Here is a 19,964-nt window from a genome sequence, read left to right as displayed (position 1 = left end):
AACTCAGATTTTTATCTGCCACTCAAATACCTGAAAAATGTATGAGGCCAAAAGTGGACACCAAACATTTCACCCAATGAAATTAATTAATTTTATCCATTAATTATAATGCATAAATGTAACTTATGATACCGCGTGCTTTGATGAGGTGTTTTCATTTCAAATGTCTCAGGCCATGTCCACATGTACACAGGTATTTTTCAAAACGAAGAGAAAAGATTTTTCTCTGCGTTTTCGTCCACACACAAACGTTTTAGGTCGCTTGTAAAACTCCGGCCAGGGTGAAGACTTTTAGAAATGTGAGTCGGGGTAAACGGCGTTTTTGGCTCGTGACGTCAGGCTGTGCGTCGTTATCTCCTTTGTGAGGCGTCACAAATGAGGCGTCATTCCTTGCAAAATGACGGACGTGACAAAAACAGTGATGCTTAACAGGACTTTATACACGTTTACACAGATATGTACAGTTGCTCGTCCACTATACTGAGGAACAAAGGCGTCGGGATAGATTCTTTAGACTTTTGATTGGTTACAATTCTTCTTCTTCTTCTTTGCATAACTGGGTTATTTCGCCGCCTGTTGGTGTGGCACTCTTATGACAGCGAGTCTGTTGTGTTTTTGCGTTTTCGTTTGGATGGGGATTTTTTATAACCGAGCTTATGAGAACGGGACGAAGGAGGCCAAAACTCAGTTTTTAATAATACCTGTGTACGTGTAGACATGGCCTCACTGTAACTAATGGACGGAGTTGAGGTTTGTGTTCTTTACCACAGAGCTGGGAAATCCGTTTCTGTATGGTATTTGCAAAGTGAAACAGGAATAGTACTTTCCCAAACTTCTGCCAGAAAGTTGTGAAGCTTGTTATTTTGTCTAAAACAGGTTTGAAATCCCGAGAGAGATCAGGAGATAACTGAGGGATATCCAGATGATTTGAAAGAGGAACAAACCTGCTTCACTACATCATGTTCATTTTCAGGACTTTTTGGTTCATTATTGTAAAATGATATCAGATTTATCTTCAGTTGAACTGTTAAAAGGTCAGAGAGTTTGTGAATGAAATCTCTGCATGTAATATCCTTTTGGAGCATTCTGTAGCGGTAACATTTACCTTCATTTAAACCGAACCACAAACCATGACAAATAGCCCCGGACCTCAGGTACTTAAACAGGGCTGGCCACATTAAATAAACCTTTTACTCTCTTTTCCTTCTGAATTCAGACTTTATTTTGACACACAAACTCACCTCAAGGTCCATTTAGTGTCCAGCAGCAAAGTCCATTTGTTAATGATGATCATTTGATAGAATTTAAAGCTAGAACAGCCGATAAATGGGCTGAAGTATAGCGTGTAGTATATGTAATTATCCTGGAATACTCCAAACTCCACATCTTCTGCCCACGATTCAGTATTTTATTCACTATTTGATCATAAAAAGCACAACAACAAGGACACAAACACTGATTCTATGACACACTTCCTCTCTGGTCCTTGCCCTCATTCTCTCTGCTCTCTCTTTCATGTAGCTCTGAATCTTTTCCATCGCTGCTTCACATCTTTCCTTTGCCTCTGTTCTCTTTCTCCTCCCTGAATACTAAAACGCATTACGTAACCATACATTGCCTCGCCACAGAGGATCATCCATGGCATCTCGCATGTTCACGTCTCTCTGCAGGGGAGTGACAAGCGGAGCACCGTAGGGCCGAGGGAAGGAGATTTATATCAGCGGCGCCTATTATTCCGGCGTTACCCGCCACACTGCAAAGACGCAGACAGACAGGCAGAAAAAGACAGATGAGACAAAGATGTTACACCATGATGAGAAATATCGCTTGTTTCAGAAGCTTTATTTTCCCTATTTTGTCCCTCTTCCCCTCCCATACACCACAGCAGCAAGCACCTCTCCCTCCCTGTGTCAACACCAGCGGCTGCATAGCAGGCTGCGGAATATTTCTATAATAGAAATGTCCGTCACGCTCTGTGTTTCCGTATCTCTTATAGAAACGTCCATCACGCCGAGTCTGGACGTCAGCGCAACCCCCCTACACTCCCCCATTCCTGCCCCCTCCTCCTTTGAAACCTCTGAGGTGGAGTTGAGGGCAAAGAAAAGACGCTACCCCCATCAGGCATGTGTGATTTTGTGTGATGTTGGAGACATATTTCCGTAAAAGTCAATCACTCTGATAGAAGAGGGGGAGGTCGGGATTGAAAAAACGGACGAGTGGAGACGGGAGTCAAAACAAATTACGTTCTCGTAGATGTGTTTGAATCGAGGGGTGACAGACTGACAGACAGACAAACAGACAGACGCACACGCGCTCGCGTCTCCCGTCGTGAGAGGTGCGGTTGTATTTCCCTCCGAGCGGCTGCCGTTTGATCCGACTCCCTTCAACACCCCTCTCCCCTTTCTTCCTCCCTTCCTCCTCACTCCTCTTTGCTCTGTAATCTAATCTAATTCACATGACTCACTTTCATCGATTGCACAAATCTCATGTGTCATTTGTGCCATGTAAAGTGCGCGCGTGAGTGCGTATACACCAGGGGGGCGAGTAGTTTCGCCTTGCCCGGAACAGACTGCGTAATACGGTTTGATGTGAGGTCCCGAGACGCCGAAAACAGATTAATCCTTCACAAGCTCGTCCACGGTCTGACATCTCCCTGTCCTGGGGAATCAATACGCTTCATAGTAAAAACACAGGCAAAGGGAATTCACTTTACTTTTCAATTTTCTTTTCATTTGGTTACCCAGGCTATATTTAACCAGGTTACATCAATGGAGACCTCGCCGATAAGGTGGAAGCTAACTGTGGAAGTTTGAGGATAAATCAGGAAAGTCTGGGGACAGTCAGACAGAGAAACTGAAAGACAGAGGCCCAGAAAACCAACAACTTATTCACAGCGATGACAACTCCCATCGCAGCTCCGATGAAGGCTTTGAACTCCGGCAGAGAAATGAGTTTCTGGATTTTCAAGCCTTTAAGCAGACAAATTTACACGATGAACTCAAAGCACTATTAAAGACTGCACGTCTCCGTCAGGGCTCCAGGCAACAAAAGGGAGCAACTGTACTCTACTTGCGTCCATATTGCTGTGTTACATAAATATCTAAATTATTTGGGAGCGATCCCCAAATAGCCTGTTGAAGTGTAGGATCCATACAGCATTAAGAGAGGTGTGACAGCGTGTACAGCGCAGCCAAGAGAGGGTTTCAAAGCAAAGACCGCAGAGCCGTTAGAAACAAGGGGACACTAAAGCTGGACTAAAAGTTTGAGTCTTACTTTCTTATAAAGAAGAGCAGGACCCCGATCACAACCTGCTCACTATATGTTATCTCTTACTCAGTGCATGCCCCCACAGATATCACACCAATCAGCAGGCCTACCAACATTGTAAGTTTGAAGATACAGATACAAAGATACATTTTGACGTTATCTCAACATTAAACTCTTGGTTGGTTTAACTTCACACATAGTTACCTTGTGCTGTAAAATACGACAGCGAGCGCTCCTGGAGCAGCTTCTTTGTCAAAAAATCCGACACAGCAGCTGTTTAGAGTGCAAACACACTCACACCGGTTTAATAAACAAGTCAGTCAAAAATAATTGCAACCGCGATCTGATTTCGTGCTGCGCAATTTCCTCCACACAACAGCAGGGAACAGTGAGAGGAGCCGGTTAACTTTGTGACGAGTTGGAGGTGTTCAGCCTGTCACCTGCAGCTTTTTTCTAACGCCTCACTTCGGCTGCTTCTCGCTCTGTTAATCCTGCAACATTTGAAACTAATCTACCAACAAAAAAAAGGCTCAAAATAACCGTGCCTTGTTACGGGAAACATAATTAGATTTCATAAAAACTTTAAACTGCAGATATCAACTCAAGTGGACAGGACACAAGAAAAGGCCTTCGTCTTCATCACTACCTTCTTCTCCAGGGCCCGGCCCAGATGCAAACACACTATAGATTCACAGTAACCAACACACACATACAGAGGACTGTATATGGGCATCATGGGTAATTCATCTTCCTGCTCTTCCATCACCTTCATCATCATTCTTCCTGTTGATGGCTGCTCTCAGATTTGTTGGGTGCTGCTGTTTTCCAGCGTGGTATGGAATAGTAATGGGCGAACTGGCAGAGTGTGTGACGCCCCGCTGCATATTGAGATTGTATGTATTGTGTGTGTGTGCGTTCTTCTTTTCCGTGTACCTTAGTGCGTACATAAATGTGTGCCTGTTATTAATGTGCTCATTTTTCTGCCCGGCTCACAACCTGCCCAGGAGTAAAACCCATCTCCTAAGTGCTCTTCATCAGTCACTGGAAGAAAACAGGAGCTGTGGGCTGCGAGATGCAAATGTGTGGAGGTAGCTGCTGTTAGGCAGAATGAAGTCAAAATGTTGGATAATTCTGGATTCAAACAAATGCTTCAAATGGTGCTTCTTATCTGACAAAAGCAAACGTCTTTTATTTTGAAGGACATGGGTTTCCTATGACGTGCGTGCAGTGGAAGTGTAGTTTATTCACACTCCATGTAGTCACTGATTGGGTAATCCCAGCTACAGTTACATTTGCATGCTTGAAACTGATGAGCCCGACAGGAGTCTGCTTGTCATTTTGGCTTTCACAGATTTTTATTAAATGAATTTGACTGGTTAAAAAATGTGGGTTGCGATTCATCATTAAGGAGGTGGTGGTGTTTCCTGAGGCTAGACCAGTTGCTGCTCGATATCACACTACACTGTCTTAACGACCTGACTGCTCATGGTTCTTGCTCTTGTGAGACTTGTTGTCAGCATATATCTCTGTTCCTAGATCCCAGCATCTATTTTGACAATGTTGTGAGTAAGTGATGAAAAGTATCGCCTGAATTACAATATAAATACCCAAATTTGAATACACTTAAGTTACTGTAGCCCTTTTTACACTGCCAGTTCAAGGCGGGATTATCACGCCTCTGTTACGTTCTGTCTTCTATGTAAAACGCACAGAGGCTGAGCGGTGGGGCGAAGTCGTTCCACCTCTGAGAGGTAAAGGAGGAGAAACACAGGCGTAATGGCGTCAGTGTAAACAGTGGAGCCGGCAGGGCTGAATGGTGCCGTGTGTATGTGAAGCTGTTTGTTTACGCTTCATGCCGGCAGTGCTTGGTCCAATTCAGAAGGGTAAAGGTGACAGCATGCTGGTGCTGTGGCGGAACCGCCATGTAAAAGGGCTTATAAGTTATTTTATTTTTTATAGTATATGTTGTGGGAGTGTGGGAACACTGATGCTGTCTCATGTTTTATTGTGAAATACGAAGCTACAGTAGTTAGTTTAGAAAATACTAAAACTTTATATCCAAAGAATCCTCCCAAAGAAAATAGACAAACACACTTGTCAGATTTATATTTCAGTTAAAGCAAATGTTAGAAAAGAAACAGGAAAAATATCTTTCTTGATCTGCAACTTTGTAAATACTTTTTGGCCGAACTTTCATCCAAATGTCACTGAAATCTTGTCGAGTATCAAACAAACAGGAATGAAAGCAGCTTTAACCTCTTTCTGCAGGATTCAACATCTTCACTGTATCTTCATCTCCACATCGGACGCCCCGTTAGCACGGAGGTCTGAGAGGATAATCGAGCATCGGCAAAACAATCGAGATGTTGTTTTGTGTGATGGAAGCTTAAAACTTTAAAGTGTGTGTTTCATTTGAACATAGTTTTTTGTTATTTTGCCTCATTTGCTGCGTTTCATTTCTTCTGACAAGCTGCTGCTGTGAGATGATTTTGATCTATGAGGGTCTGAGAATATTCTGTCTAAGGTTTGACAGCATTTAGATTCATTATGTCGAAGAACTCTGGACTTTTTTGTCTTCTTACAGCGGCTTTAGTTGCTTCTGACTGTGTGTTTGTGTGTGTAGATGAGCTGAATGAAATCGGGATGTTTGCAGAAAAACTCAGCACCAGTAGAAGTGTGAAAAAGGTGCACACACCACTTTCTGTGTGTGTATCACAGTTCTGTCATCAAGCCACACTCCTCGGGTTTTTTATCATACATTTTATTTTGAAAAACGTGCACATCGACAGAATCTATATCTTGAATTGTGGCGTCCATGACACCATAACTGTCACCCCTTCAGTAAAGCAAGGTTAGAGTCCACCTCCGTCTCCCTCCGCATGACGCTTTGTACCCCATAAATCTTTGAGCGTGACACGACTGGAAAGCGAGCCGGTCATGATGCTGAGTGCTGGAATATTCCACATGGTTGTTCTCAGCTGCCGAGCGAGAGCTCGGCCGGGGAAAGGCAATGAATGATGCAAAATGTAAAAGAGGCCGACAGACTCTTTAACAGTTCCTTCTGCGCATATCATGTTCCCCACTACAAGTGTATTTACTACAAAAGGAGGTCAAGTGCGAGCCGGTTACTGCGACTGTATCTCTTTCTGCTCTCCTGTTCTGTCGTCTGCTCCTTCAGCCGGCGTCGCTTACCTCCGTATAAAAGGAGTTCAGGAAGAAATCCGCCGTCTCTGCATGTTAACTAAACTGTTTGGTCTCCCTGGCTGCTCTGCATCCTTGTAACACCCCCATGTTCTCCGCTCTCCGCAGTTTGTTTACCCGAGCTTAACCCTTGGTCAGCAAAAAGGACATTTCCTGTGCATCTGTGATTTTCTTTGTTTAGTGTGCGTGGCTGGCAGCAGTTCCTACCCTTTCTCTGGTGGCCTAACTGGGTAGTTTGTCTCATGCTATGTGGGAGGAAGTCTCACCATCAATTATAGATTGTGCTGACTGGGTGGAAAAGCCTTTGTGTGTGTGCATACACAAACGATAGCGTACGCCTGTGTACATTGGTGACGTAGAGAGCAGAGCACTACAACATAATATTGTTCAACAGTATTGTGTGGGGTTCAATCCATTCGTCCAGACCGGGATGGTGTATTTCTTAAAAACACAATTTCCCAGAAGCCTCAGCTGTTGCAGATTCAAAATAACAAGGTTAACAGACTGAGGTCATTTGAGCAACAAGTTATTTAGTGAACAAGAAGTAGGTGTGGCATTGTCGACGTCAACATAATGCTGAGTGATACACAGCATCATAGACTTTGTATGAAGAGAGACAGAGTCCCTGTGATGTCATCTGTTGTGAAGCCTCGTGTCAGAAGTGACCATATTTGGACGGGAAATCTGATAACCATTGCTATTCATTAATATCCTTATTCAAGGTCCTTATTGGCATGTCGCAGTGGTGTTATCTGTTTTTCGATCTCGGATCCCATCGGCTACAGTCTGAGACGATACAGCCTCTGGGGACACCGGTGAACGTGCCGGGCGGTAAGCGATAATCGACTTCCCGTCAAGACTTCCTTTTCCGCGTGCTGCATTGTTACAGAAAGAGAAACCGTTTCCTTGTGATTTACTTGTTATTAACGGGTCTTACCTTTGCCCAAATGTCAACATCATGATGCAGATTAGTAAGAAGTAAAAATTGAAGCTTTGTCAGGTCTGTCTTCAAGAGGAGAAGAAAACTTTTCCGTTTGTTGAACGGAGGCCGGATTGATCTGATGCATTTGAGGAAGTCAGGAAATCGGAATGCTGAACGGCTTTTGTGACACAGTGTCAAGGGAATTCAAGTTAAATTTTAGATCTAGAACAGATTGTTAGCTGTTAGCATGCAGATGTGTGTTTATAGAGATTAATAAGAAGTCAGATCACGTTGACGGGAGCCGGGATGTCATTGCGGCGCATTACGTTCTTCCTGCTTTGCTCTCCTCATGGACTGTTTTTCCTGCATACGCCGCAGCCTGCTGATAGATGATTGGTCAATATTACTGGGACTACAAGTGTAGTTCAAACAGAAGGCTTGCCTTCCCAGAAATCCACGTCCCTGCCTATAGATTCTATATTGCTATGTAGAATCTATATCATCTACATTTCTATGTAGAATCTGCAAATAGATACGAATTTTTCTCTAAATGAGAAAAAAGCCAAAAGCTGGCCTTCTCCACGTCCTCTGATGTCTCCTTGGTTGCCTTGTGCAGTCTGGCTCCCCGTAGCCCTAGGTACTTTAGCAGATGCAAAACTAATGTCATTGGCCTCAGCTTTACTCTGTCACAAGTATTTATTAGCAAATGGTAGCATGCTAACACGCAAACATGGTAAACATTAGACATGCAAAACATGTCTTGCATTGTCACCGAGCCATTAGTCTGTCTTTAGACCGCAGAGATTATGGTAAAGAAACTGGAAAGATGAGATAAGAGGCAAATATAATCGTTTTATATGATCTTTTTAAGCGTTTTTTTTTCTTCTAAAAAGATGATAGTAGAAGCAAATAATCATGTTAGCTATAACAGCCCAAATGAACAACCTGCTAACAAATGTGTGTTTCTGTCTTAAAACAAGGAAGGTTTTATACTCCATCAGAAACTGTAGGTACTTGTTTCTGAGAGAATTGGTTAACACCCTCGGAACACGTTTTAGAAAGACACATCAAAGAGACCCTCACTGAGAGATAACGCAGACTCAGAGACGCAGAGTGTGACGTCAGGACTTCACAAGGACACAGAGTTCAGAGCAGCTTCGTCCCATTCACAAAAATCCTGCTCGCTGCGCGGATCAGAGGAGAAACACCAGCACCTCTCTGCTTTGCTATTCATCTGTAATCAATACGGGAGGAACGGCAGCCAAAAGATGCTTAGAGGGTGTCCAGACCTTTTGCACCGTCCTGCTCCTTCACCTCCATGATGTCACTTCCTGTTTGCTCCTCTCTCACAGCTGAGAGAAGGGCTCTCAAAGATAAGAGATGAGGGAGCTACTATTGTAGCAGATTCCCCAGACAGACAGAGACACATACAGGCCTGTCTCTTTTCTCACAGAATCACTGCCTCCTTCTGTCCTCATCCCTCCCTTCAACTCACTCTTTGCTCTATCTCTCTCCCCTCCTCCAAACATCTTTCCTCACCACTCTCTGGCACTCACTTTTTCCGCCTCCTCCTCTTCCTCGCCACTCCACAGCTCTCTGCGAGACTCTTTCTTTTCACCTCCTCCCTCTCACTGTGTTCTGTTCCATCAGACATCAGCTGTTTTTCCCGGGAAGTGTTTTATTTAGAGCAGATTAATTAATTAGATACAGTATCAGAGTAAAGGCAATTCTTAGCTCAGGCCTTTCAAGGCCCCGAGGCTAATGGTGTGGCAAGAAAATCAGCGTGTGTGTGTGTGTGTGTGCAAACAGCAGAGGCTAGCTGTGTGTGTTTTAAGATTTGCAGGTGCTTGTTGTGCATGTGCAGCAGAGTGAGCTAATTGGACTTGTCAAGAAATACCTTATGAGTATACAAAGTGTGTGTGTGTGCATAGATTTCAGTGTGTGGGTGTGTGTATGCATGCCAGACTGTTACATAAGAAGAAAAGCTCGATCCCATCACGCTGGTAACAGGGTTGTGTTTGTTGGTATCTCACAACGTAAACCCCTGTGTTTCATTTCAGATTCTTTTCTAACACCCTCCTCCCTCTCTCTCTCTCTCTCTCTCTCTCTCTCTCTCTCTCTCTCTCCTTTTCCCTCCAGGGACGAGTTCTCACACCAGCGCAGTGAGCGATGAGGAAGAAAGAAAAGAGGAGCTCATCCAATCAGAGATACAGATGGCCACAGAAGACATGAGCAGCAGCCAATCTGGCATCAGGGCGACTTCCGCTTGCCAATTTATACATAAGAAATCAAATGTGACCCCCTAATTAGACAATTGATACAGTTTACCTGGAGACACATACTGCCAAACTAGTGATTCATCCCATTCCTGCGCTTATTTCCACTTCCTTAATTCCTAACACAATTTCAATTTGGTGTCCGACTACAAGCCAAGCTAAGAAACCTTTTACCATGCTGTGACTTCACCTCAGGCTGAAAATAGGCAACATACTCTGAGATATATCCGTGTACGCAAGCCCTCACTGCCTTTCAAATGGCGCCAGCCTGCATGAATAAATGTTAGATGGCAAGCATCTCTGCTCGACTTTCTCCAATGGATATTGTGACCACATCCCCGATGGCCCAGAGGACAGGACAGGGACGGCAGAGACACAACTTGACTGGAGGTTCTTCATCTGTGGTCCTCTCCACAGCCAGCTCCTTCCTCTGTTGGCTCGCCCTGCTGTCAATAATGCGGCTGCCAATGGTAACAGCGGACTGCTGGCTTATCGAAGGGGAGAAGGGCTTTGTGTGGCTGGCTATCTGCAGTATGAACCAGCCGCCTTATGAGGCCATCCCCTCCCACATAAACAGGTAAGAAAACGTACAGTTCAGGTTTGTTGACATAACATACATTACACATACATTTTGCCACATATCTAAAGTGGTCATGTTTGTCTCAACAGCACTATAGTGGATCTGAGGCTGAATGAGAACAAGATACGGTCGGTCCACTACTCGTCACTCAGTCGCTTTGGCAACCTCACCTATCTGAACCTCACCAAGAACGATATCAGCTACGTGGAAGATGGGGCCTTCTCAGCCCAATTCAACCTGCAGGTGAGCAATCATATAATGTACAATGTGGAAGTGATGTGATGTCACCCAATGGTCTGTGGGCTGCCGTATCGCAGCCTTGAGTGGCTATAGTTGGATGGGGGGTTCGAGTCGGCGGGGTTAGCAAATGGTAAGTCATCAGCTAAGGCTAGCTTGATTAGCAAGGTGCATCCATGATTCACTGAGATGCTATCTTTGGCTAGCAAAAAGACAGAACACGACCACCTCCTTAATGATGAATTGTGAACCACATTTTATAACCAATCACATGTATTTAATTAAAATCTGTGCAGTTTGCATAAGAACACACTACCTCTACAGTTCATTCAATAAGCCGCTTTTTTTCAACCGAAATAAACTAAAAACATGCAACATAAATGCAGCTACTGCCAGGCTCATCAAGTTACAAGAATGTAAATGTAACTGATTACCCAATCAGCGGACACATGGAGTGTGAATGAACTACACTTCTACTGCACGCACGTCATAGGAAACCAATGTTTTTCAAAATAAAAGCACAGCATCGACTTTTGACCACAACTTTTTTTTTTAAAGCACACATCTGCGACCCACTGAAAACAGCTCTGCGACCCACTTTTGGGTCCCGACCCACCAGTTGAGAACCAGGGCCCTAAAGCATATTGCTCAATTTTACTCTGAATGAGAGAATCATTTATGAAACGAACACCATGCTGTATTGTAGAAGACTTGAAATAGCGAATGAGACAGTTAATTCATTTGGAAAATATTAACGGGTAATCAATCAAGTGAGAAGTGGGGTCATTTTCACAGCGGTTTCCTTTAAATAGGACGAGAAGTGGAGTTGCTCGCCTGATGGCCATTAAGAAGAATGCATAGGCTGAATGCAATTTTCAGACCCTGACACTTCTGTCTTACATACAGTCATTGATGTGCACACATAATCACTGAAATGCATCTGTAAATGCACATACACATAGAAGTACTGCATATTGGACAATATTTAGACTCTTGGGTAGGCACCCTTTTACATTCATACAACACCTGTCAGGTACACCGGTGCCTTGTCGGACTCATAATCTTTCTTACTTTTGTCTTTCAAAGAAATATTTCGACTTAAATCATAATTTTGACATTGAATCACATTGAATTTTATGAAGTCAAAGTCGTTGCTCGACTAGATAACACCCTTCCATTCTTCATAATGAACACTTTGCTAGTAAAACCCCAGCACTTTTAATCCAGTAGCATTTTGACTGAAGGACTCTGAACTGTAATCAAAGGAGCTGCTTTGACTTTGATACTGCTACTACTACTAAAGAAAAGGATCCAAATTCTTCCGTCATTACACAGATGAAAACGGACACACAACAAAGACAACACCCGCTCGTTATGGCTTCCAAAGACATCGAGGCAAAAGTGTCTTCACCAAACCGAGCTGAACACAGCCATAATGAGCTGGCGTGCTTACACATACACCCGAGCTGCTGGAGCTGTTCCAGGAGGTAAAATGTGAACAAGATCTTCAGCGCAGCACAGAGGCTTAGATCACCATGTGAAACATGATTGTGCTGAACCATCGTCTGTTTGTTCTGCATGTTTCCAGCTTGCACTGAGTGATGCCTGCCGTTGGCCGGCACTTCAGAGATTAGAATAATCCCACTTGTCTTTGCCTCCCCAGGTTCTCCAGATGGGTTTTAACAAGTTAAGGAACCTGACAGAGGGGATGCTGCGAGGCCTGGGCAAGCTGCAGTATCTCTACCTGCAGGCCAACCTCATCGAGACTGTTACACCCAACACCTTCTGGGAATGCCCCAACATAGAGAATATAGACCTCTCCATGAACAGGTATCAGCCTGTGTCTGTGTTTGTGTGTCTAACAGAAGAAAACATGTTGTGATAGTGCTGAAACAATTAGCTGATTAATTGATTGGAGGATTTAAAGAAAACAATCCCATCAAGTCTTATTGCCAGTTAACCTCTCAAGTCACCCTCGAATGAAAAAACAAAACATTGACTGTCTAAAAAAAGTAGTCGGCTTGCACTTGGATTACTGGTCCCAATTTGCAACTGTTAATTGGACAAAACAACTAATTAAAAAGACCAGGGCTCTGGGAAATTTTAATGAACAATTTTAACAAAAACTGATTATAATTATTGCAGTCCTAAACTGGAACTGAGCAGAGCTGGTTGGAAAATATAATCAGTCACCATCAACAGCTGCGTTCCCAATTCACCAATTTGAACTGATGTCGGTCAAACAGTGAAAAAAGCAGCACAAAAGATGCACAGACACTTATTTTCTTTCTGCCAGGATCCTCAGTAAATCATGATGCACGGCTGCAACCACCCATGTTTTCAATAAAAGTTGAGATTCCCGCTTGTTCTCAGTGGGAATAGCTGTCTTGTTCTTGCTATCTGCACTGTAACTGGTATTGATCTCTCGACTTTAATGTGAAAGCAACAGCTGAATGGAACAAGTTCAACTGCTCTTCGGGGCTTGTTGAAAGGTATTTTGGGAGATGTTTAAGACCGCAAAGCGAAGTATAAGAGAACTAAGAAACGAGAGCGTTTTAAGGGAAAGTGCGCCGATTTTATGGATCAAAGTCTTTGTACGGGTCTTTGGGAGTACAACTGCATAACTGGAAAAAAAAAAGTTCAGAAAATAACATGTCTTTTGTGGCTCCAGAGGGAGCTGTGCAAAGTCTGTGAAATTGCCTAAAGTGATGTCACTTGAGAGGACTGAAGACTACAAGTTTGAAAATACACAAAATATGGGAATGCAGAGTAGAGAATAACTGAACTCACCAGCCTTCTGTAGTGTGCTTCGCATCTTTGCTTAAGGCTACATTACCCAGTGCATACCACACCCATATCTCTAAGCATTATTTTTCCCCCTAAAAAACAAGCTCCCCCCTAATTCCACCCTCCTGTGCTGTGAAAGGCGAGCGCTAATGTGATTTGGTAAATACTCTTTGCCTCAAACTCAAAGTTTGCCCTCAGGGCTTTCTGCAAGGAAGTTCTTTCACCCCTAAGCAGTGTTCTTCATTCATCCAGGAGTACAGGAACCCGCTATCTGTGTTCCATGTATACATCTGTGTTGGTTTAAAGTTTTGGCCCAAACAAAGCCAGTGTTTGGGTACTTAGCAAAGCAGTGTTGGTGCCTGAACAATGACAACTTAGGGTTTAGGGTCCAACACTACTAGGTTCGGTCAGGAGAAGATTATGGTTTGTGATAAAATAGTACGTCAGGGCTGACCTCATCGTTGTCTGACCTATTGGCTTTCCTAGCCAATCCCAGCACAAAAGTATTAGCCAATCACAGCACAGCTGGGCAAGATTTGAATGGAAGACAACCCTAATCTGTTGGAGCCAAGACTTAACTAAGGAGAAGAAAATGTTGTAGATCAATCAAATAAGTATGTTTTGCTATGACAGATTGGTGACACTGTATTCAGCTATGTGAGTATATCTAAAGACCAGATTACCCCTTTGTCCCTCTGCAGGATCCAGGTGCTGGATGGCAGTTTGTTCTCTGGACTCTCAAAGCTGACCACCTGTGAACTTTACACCAACCCCTTCAACTGCTCCTGTGAGCTGCTGGGTTTCCTGCGCTGGCTCTCAGCCTTCCCCAACAGGACGAGCGAGAGAATGGTGTGCGACTCCCCTCAAGGATTCTTTGGCTACAACCTCCTGAGCCAGAACCCCCGCATGCCAACCCAACGCAATGCTCTGCACGTACTCAGCCTCGTATGCACAGACGACGGAGTGACGCCCTTCTTTGTCCTCGGCTCGTCCGATTCCACCACCCTGCGCCCAGATTACGCCTCTCCCTGTGGATTGGATGATTGTGCCTCTGGGACCCCTCCAGATGAGGAGATCAGCTTAAGCCCCATATTCTCTGACGTCAATCCGCTTATGACTTTGAAGCAGGTGCAACATTCGAGCGCTGTGATAAACGTTCAGATTCCTCATCCGTACAGGAAAATGTACATCCTGGTGCTTTATAACAACAGCTTCTTCACTGATATCCAGAACCTGAAAAATCAGAGAGAAGATATTGAGCTGAAGAACTTAAAGCCTAACACAGACTACACATATTGTGTGGCTTCTATACGAAACTCCCTGCGCTTCAACCACACCTGTCTGACCCTCTCAACTGGCCGCCGGGCTGGAGCTGGAAGGACTGCCAATCAGTCGTCAGCTACCCACTACATTATGACTATCCTGGGCTGTTTGTTTGGCATGCTACTCATCCTTGGCCTAGTTGTCCACTGCCTTAGGAAGAAGAGGATCATGGAGGAGAAGGAGAGGAAGATGAGCAGGATCCAGAGGACTCTGATAGAGCTCAAGTATGGTGGAGAAGGGGATATAGAGGGAGGGGGCGGAGGATCGGTTTCCCAGAAGCTTGCTGCAGGCGACAGTCTCTCCAGAATGCCGTACCTTCCTCAGGGTGGGGAGATAGATCCATATAAGCTGCAGGAGGTGATAGAAACACCAGCGCACAAGCCTGCTAAACTAAACTACATGGAGGTGAGAGGGTCAGGCATCGAAAGGGAGAGAGAACGAGAGCGAGAAAGAGACCGAGAAAGAGAGATGTCCCCGCAAGCAAATCCACAGGGCTCAGTAGCAGAGATCTCAACCATCGCTAAAGAAGTTGATAAAGTGAACCAGATCATCAACAATTGTATAGATGCTCTCAAATCTGAGTCTACCTCCTTTCAACAGGGGATGAAGTCCCCCTCTGCAGGTGGAGGGGCTGTTTCAACGGCAGAGCCACAGCTGGTGCTTCTTTCTGAGCAGGGAGAGAGGGGAGAAAGAGGTACTGAGTTTCTCTCTCCAGTGTATAAGGGAGGACGAGGAGGAAGAGATGAGAGGGGAAGAAGCTACCATCATTCGCTGCAGCGACACCACAGCATGGAGGCTCCCCCGTCCTCCAAAAGGCCCAGCACCTCCTCTTCTCCAGGTTCTGCCCGGAGCCCTCGGTCATTCCGCTCAGAAGGAGGCTACCACTCGTCAGAGACCCGCTACATCGAGAGGACCTCACCCGGAGAGAGAGGAGAAAGAGGCGGCGGAGGAGGAGGAGAGTCCATCCGTACCGTCAACCCGGCAGCAGCTATTCTACGAGCTGAAGCCCAGAGAATACGTCAGTACAACGAGCACCGCCACTCCTATCCCGGTTCCCAGCAACACCTCCAAGACCTGCAGCACCATCCCCAGATCCTGCAGGAGCTCCACCACCACCCAGGCCGTAAGCCGTCTGTGTTAGACCCCCTCACCCTTAGCAGGCAGGCCAAGCAGCGGGAGCTTGCCTACTCCCAGCTCTCGCCTCACTACCCGCTCTCGCCCCAGTACCACAACCTCAGCTACTGCTCCAGCCCAGAGGAAGACGAGGAGGAGGAAGGGCTCCTCTGCACCCCGACCCTGGGGCTGTGGGAGAGGTTCAAACTGCACCGCAAGAGGCACCGGCAGGCGTCCATGGAGGACGAAGGATATGTGGCAGCTGGACACGCACTGAGGCGAAAGGTTCAGTTTGCCAAGGATGAGGATCTTCATGACATACTGGACTACTGGAAGGGTGTGTCTGCCCAGCAGAAGACCTGATCCCTCACCTGGAGACCCCCAAACACTTTGAAGATGGAAAATACCAACACAGCTCCCGTAACATATTGATACAGATACACAGACTGATACATGAACGACCTGTAAATACACACAAACACACACAACTTACAGGATCTACAGAATTAAACTACACACATAAGATATATCTAAACACACACACACACATTGGTTCATACTTCACCCAAACCAAGCCTTTGCTTCTGAGAACATCAAGGAGGACCAAACTAATATATTATATTGAAAAACAAGAATCATAACTTATAGAGAGACTGAGTAACTTTTTGTAATGTAATGAAATTATAGCTCAGACTTATGTAGCTATTTGTACTAAGTTTTGAATGAAGAAAAAAAATAACCAACATTAAGAACAGAAACCTTAAACGTTACCGGGCAACCCATCCTGAACAGCCTGCTCTTAATCTGCCTTGAGACGGACGTTCATCGAACCTCACAGCGGCAGACGAGCCTCACCAATTCTCGCTCCGATGAGGTTTGATCAAGATTTTTGCTTTCAGCTGGGGTGGTTGTTTTTTGCATCGCAACCTTGCGATAGTGCTGTGAAAAAAAAAAAAAAGACTTTTTGAAAGATTTGCCGCTATTTTGAAGATTTCAAAACATCAAAACGACAAATTCTGGATGGGTCGCCAGGCAACAGGAATATTCAACTGTGCTGAGAATGAGTAGGTAGCTCTCACCAGAGAGTGAGTATAATGTGCCAAATCAACCAAGGGGATAGTAGAGCCCTACTGTGTACCAACTTCTCCTCGCCACTGTTTTTATATACAGAATTTAAAAATCCTAGAATGATATGTTATTACTATTAATTATTCTTATTACATTACTGGTCTTCTTATTATTCCTATGCTCCTCATCATTAATATACTATTATTTGACTATGGCATGGCTCTGTCGTGTGACTGTGTTTTGACTGTTTTGAACCTCTCAGCTGAGAAGTGCGCACCAACAGAGACAAACAGTGTGACGGACGAGACATTTGAGTTCATCTTTTCTACCAAGAGGAATGTGCTCGCTGCCGAGCCAAAAACAAACCCGTCTTTTCTCTTGGTGAATCCCCGCAACACCCGCTCCTCATCCTCCTAAAGAGGGAAACGCTGTACAGATGAGAGAGAGAAAGAAGTTCTATATTTGCAACAGAGGTGACTGTTTTGTTTGTACAACACGGTTTTGAAATCTTTCAGACTTTTCAGAAACCAGAGTCCCAAGTTAGTTACCTACCTGCTCACTTACAACGGTACGTTTTTGATTTTGAAATCGAACTAAAAATTCTAATCTTCAAATGAATGTCTTCAATTCCCACAGGGGAAACATATCTGCACTGTTCAAAATCAAAAAACGACTCTTAGGAAAAGACCTAAAACTCTCAGCTTCCTTCCCGATATACTGTAGATCCACTGTGTTTTATCAACCATTAATTTCCTCTTCTCCCATTTCGCAGGTTTTTTACTTTGACTTTTTGGATTCCTCTGGTTCCACTGTGGTGCCATTGTGCCAACTTGATAAAAAAAAGTGTTTGAAATGATTTTAAACTATTTACAGACCTCTTCTCCTTTACATTGATACGCGTCAGTTGCCAAACAGAACAACAATTTGCACAAAACGATCCACCACCATTGGCTCACTGCTCCCCTTCTATCCTCCAATCATTTCTAAGACCAAAGTACTGTGGTAGTAAATTAACCCTTATCGCCCCCGACGTGGCCCCAACTATTTACTCACCATCATCCTTACAGTTACAACTCTAGCACATGCATACACATAAACATTCAAGTGTGCACACGCACACGCAACCATAACCACACAGATGAATGTATTCTTCAAGAAATTAATACTGTTCAGCAGCTGGAGTATCTGTTTCTGATGTACAAGCTGTTCTTCAAACAGTGTCCTCATCTTAGAGAACTTTGTTCAGATGGTCACCTGTGTTTTAGGATTACATCGGGCATATTTTGGCTTTCTAAAATACAAACGTGGCCCACTGTGGGGAGATTCTCACGGAGCAGTTTGTGTCACCATTTGAGCCAAATGTTGTCTGAAGAACAAAATTGCTACTGCAGGCGAAGAAATTGCAATGGGGTTTTGCCTTATCAAAGATTTTTAACTGAAAAAAGTTCCTGATATGAGAAGTGTGTCAGTAAAATGTGCTTAGTGTCACTAGCGTGTGGAAAAGTGACGACGTGTGTGTCTGCAATATCTGCAGGCTCTGAATCCTGAAAGAGGAGACGTGATAAATACTGCTGTTTATAATATACAGAACTGTGCTACAACAACTCATTCAGAAAGGGCGTAAATCAAGGCTGGAGTCAAGAGCAGTTCAATCCAGTGGATTTTTAATTTAACAAGCTTGTGTTGGAAGTATTGACACACAATTTGTAATTACAAATGCAAACACCGACTGAATCAAACGCTTGCTTTCTGGGTTGAAACCGAATTGACTCCATCCTTGAATCAACACTGAACACTACACAAAGGGAACAACAGAGCTGGCAAACAAAGAAGCGTTTATTGGTGAATGGAAACACTGTATAAAATCTTTTTTCTCTGCTATAATGAGTTCAGAATGCTCAAGTCATCAAGCCCAGTTAAAGCCATAATCGTGGGTTAGTGGAAAGGCCACAGCTGTTTGTAGCACTGCGACACACGCTCATGTGTGCGGTAAAAAAAACAAAGAAGACGTTTTTGCTCCCGTTCCTGCAGCAGCTACAACAACGGCGCTGCTGCAGACAACATCCGACTCTGATTGAAAGGACACTGATGAGCTTTGGTTGTTTCTGCATTACACGTCCCAGATTGTGGCTTTAACTAAACAACAGCCTTAAAAACATTCAACTTTCTTTCATCTTTTTAACTTAAACATTGCTTTGAAAATCAAAAAAAAAATATCCTGGTTTCTTAACTTATACTTTCATGACTGCAATTTTATAATTGCTTGATTCTTAAGCCTCACTTGAGCATTCTTTGAGTAACAGTAATATCAATGTAGCGATGTATTAAACTACTGTTTTTGTTTGTTCTTTTGTTCTGTTTATGAAAAATAATGGCCTGACTTCATCACGTGTCAAAGAGTAGCGGCGCTCGCCTCGAATCAGACAACAATGAACTGACGGGCGAGGCAACCAGTCGACGGTGACCCCAATCAGCGCCGCTATTCTTTGAGGCGTGATGAAGAGAAACTGTGTTTTTGAAACAACAATGCCTAGAAAGTGGAAATAAATAGAGGTCCTACTGACACCAGACAGAAACGACAATGGAGCATGCTGCAAGGGAACCTTCAGTGGAAGCTCGTGTTATTTGCTTCTAGTGAATGACTCAGGAGCGAGAGAGGAGAGAGAGAGAGAGAGAGAACGTTCTGCCATAGGATCTCTCAGAGGCTTTCTTTATTTTCTTGTCAAAAAATTAAAATGAGCACAATAAAATAGCCTTTCTTTCACTGTCTCCTTTCCTGGAGAAACCATACGCATACCAGATGTTTTGAACACACTCAGGACTTTCATTTCACATTTCAACGACGTTTGATTGATTACTTTTGCTTGAATAAATGCTTAAAGGGTTATCAACATTACACATAACATACATCTAGCCATAGACAATTTTGGTGTAATATAAGGTTTTGTAATATCTGTCTCTGAAATTTGAAAAGTTACATTAAAAAAATTCAACAGAACGATTAGCAGCGCCCCGTTTACTCCGGACAAACCGCAGAACACACTGTCAGAAGGACTCCATGAGAACGTCAGGGACAGCTGCTGACACTAAGTGTCTCTATTGTTCTGGAGAATAACCCGGAATAAAAGGAACACTGTCTCTGGAATGACAAACTACCAAACCGTAAGACAAGAAGTCGAAGACATGCAGG

At 44.0% G+C, this 19,964-nt stretch overlaps 1 protein-coding gene and 1 long non-coding RNA gene across 2 annotated transcripts in view; both read left to right on the top strand.

The window, feature by feature from the left end:
* The window catches only part of LOC138594237 (uncharacterized), a 166,670-nt gene extending 157,052 nt beyond the window's left edge, over positions 1-9,618 (top strand). Inside the window, exon 3 of the long non-coding RNA XR_011308439.1 lies at positions 9,530-9,618. This is a non-coding gene — a long non-coding RNA (uncharacterized lncRNA). The remainder of the gene's footprint in view (positions 1-9,529) is intronic.
* A 335-nt stretch (positions 9,619-9,953) lies between these two features.
* elfn1b (extracellular leucine-rich repeat and fibronectin type III domain containing 1b) lies at positions 9,954-19,710 on the top strand. The gene is made up of 4 exons (XM_069666797.1): positions 9,954-10,243; positions 10,336-10,489; positions 12,147-12,313; positions 13,972-19,710. The coding sequence occupies exons 1-4, from the start codon at positions 9,954-9,956 to the stop codon at positions 16,067-16,069; spliced, it is 2,709 nt and encodes a 902-aa protein (XP_069522898.1). The 3' UTR covers positions 16,070-19,710.
* Positions 19,711-19,964: the final 254 nt, after the last annotated feature.

Source organism: Semicossyphus pulcher, unplaced genomic scaffold (genome assembly GCF_022749685.1).
Source record: "Semicossyphus pulcher isolate SPU_LCO1_2020_fin unplaced genomic scaffold, fSemPul1.0.p SCAF_17, whole genome shotgun sequence".
NCBI classification, from domain to species: Eukaryota; Metazoa; Chordata; class Actinopteri; order Labriformes; family Labridae; genus Semicossyphus; species Semicossyphus pulcher.
Note: the sequence above shows the minus strand (reverse complement) of the source record. Positions and strands in the feature narration are given on the sequence as shown.

Excerpts from the sequence above, each read along its gene's own strand:
- elfn1b (XM_069666797.1), top strand. The coding sequence starts at position 9,954 with ATGGCAAGCATCTCTGCTCGACTTTCTCCAATGGATATTGTGACCACA. Across the intron at positions 10,244-10,335 it reads ATCCCCTCCCACATAAACAG|CACTATAGTGGATCTGAGGC; the intron begins GTAAGAAAACGT and ends TTGTCTCAACAG. Across the intron at positions 12,314-13,971 it reads ATAGACCTCTCCATGAACAG|GATCCAGGTGCTGGATGGCA; the intron begins GTATCAGCCTGT and ends GTCCCTCTGCAG.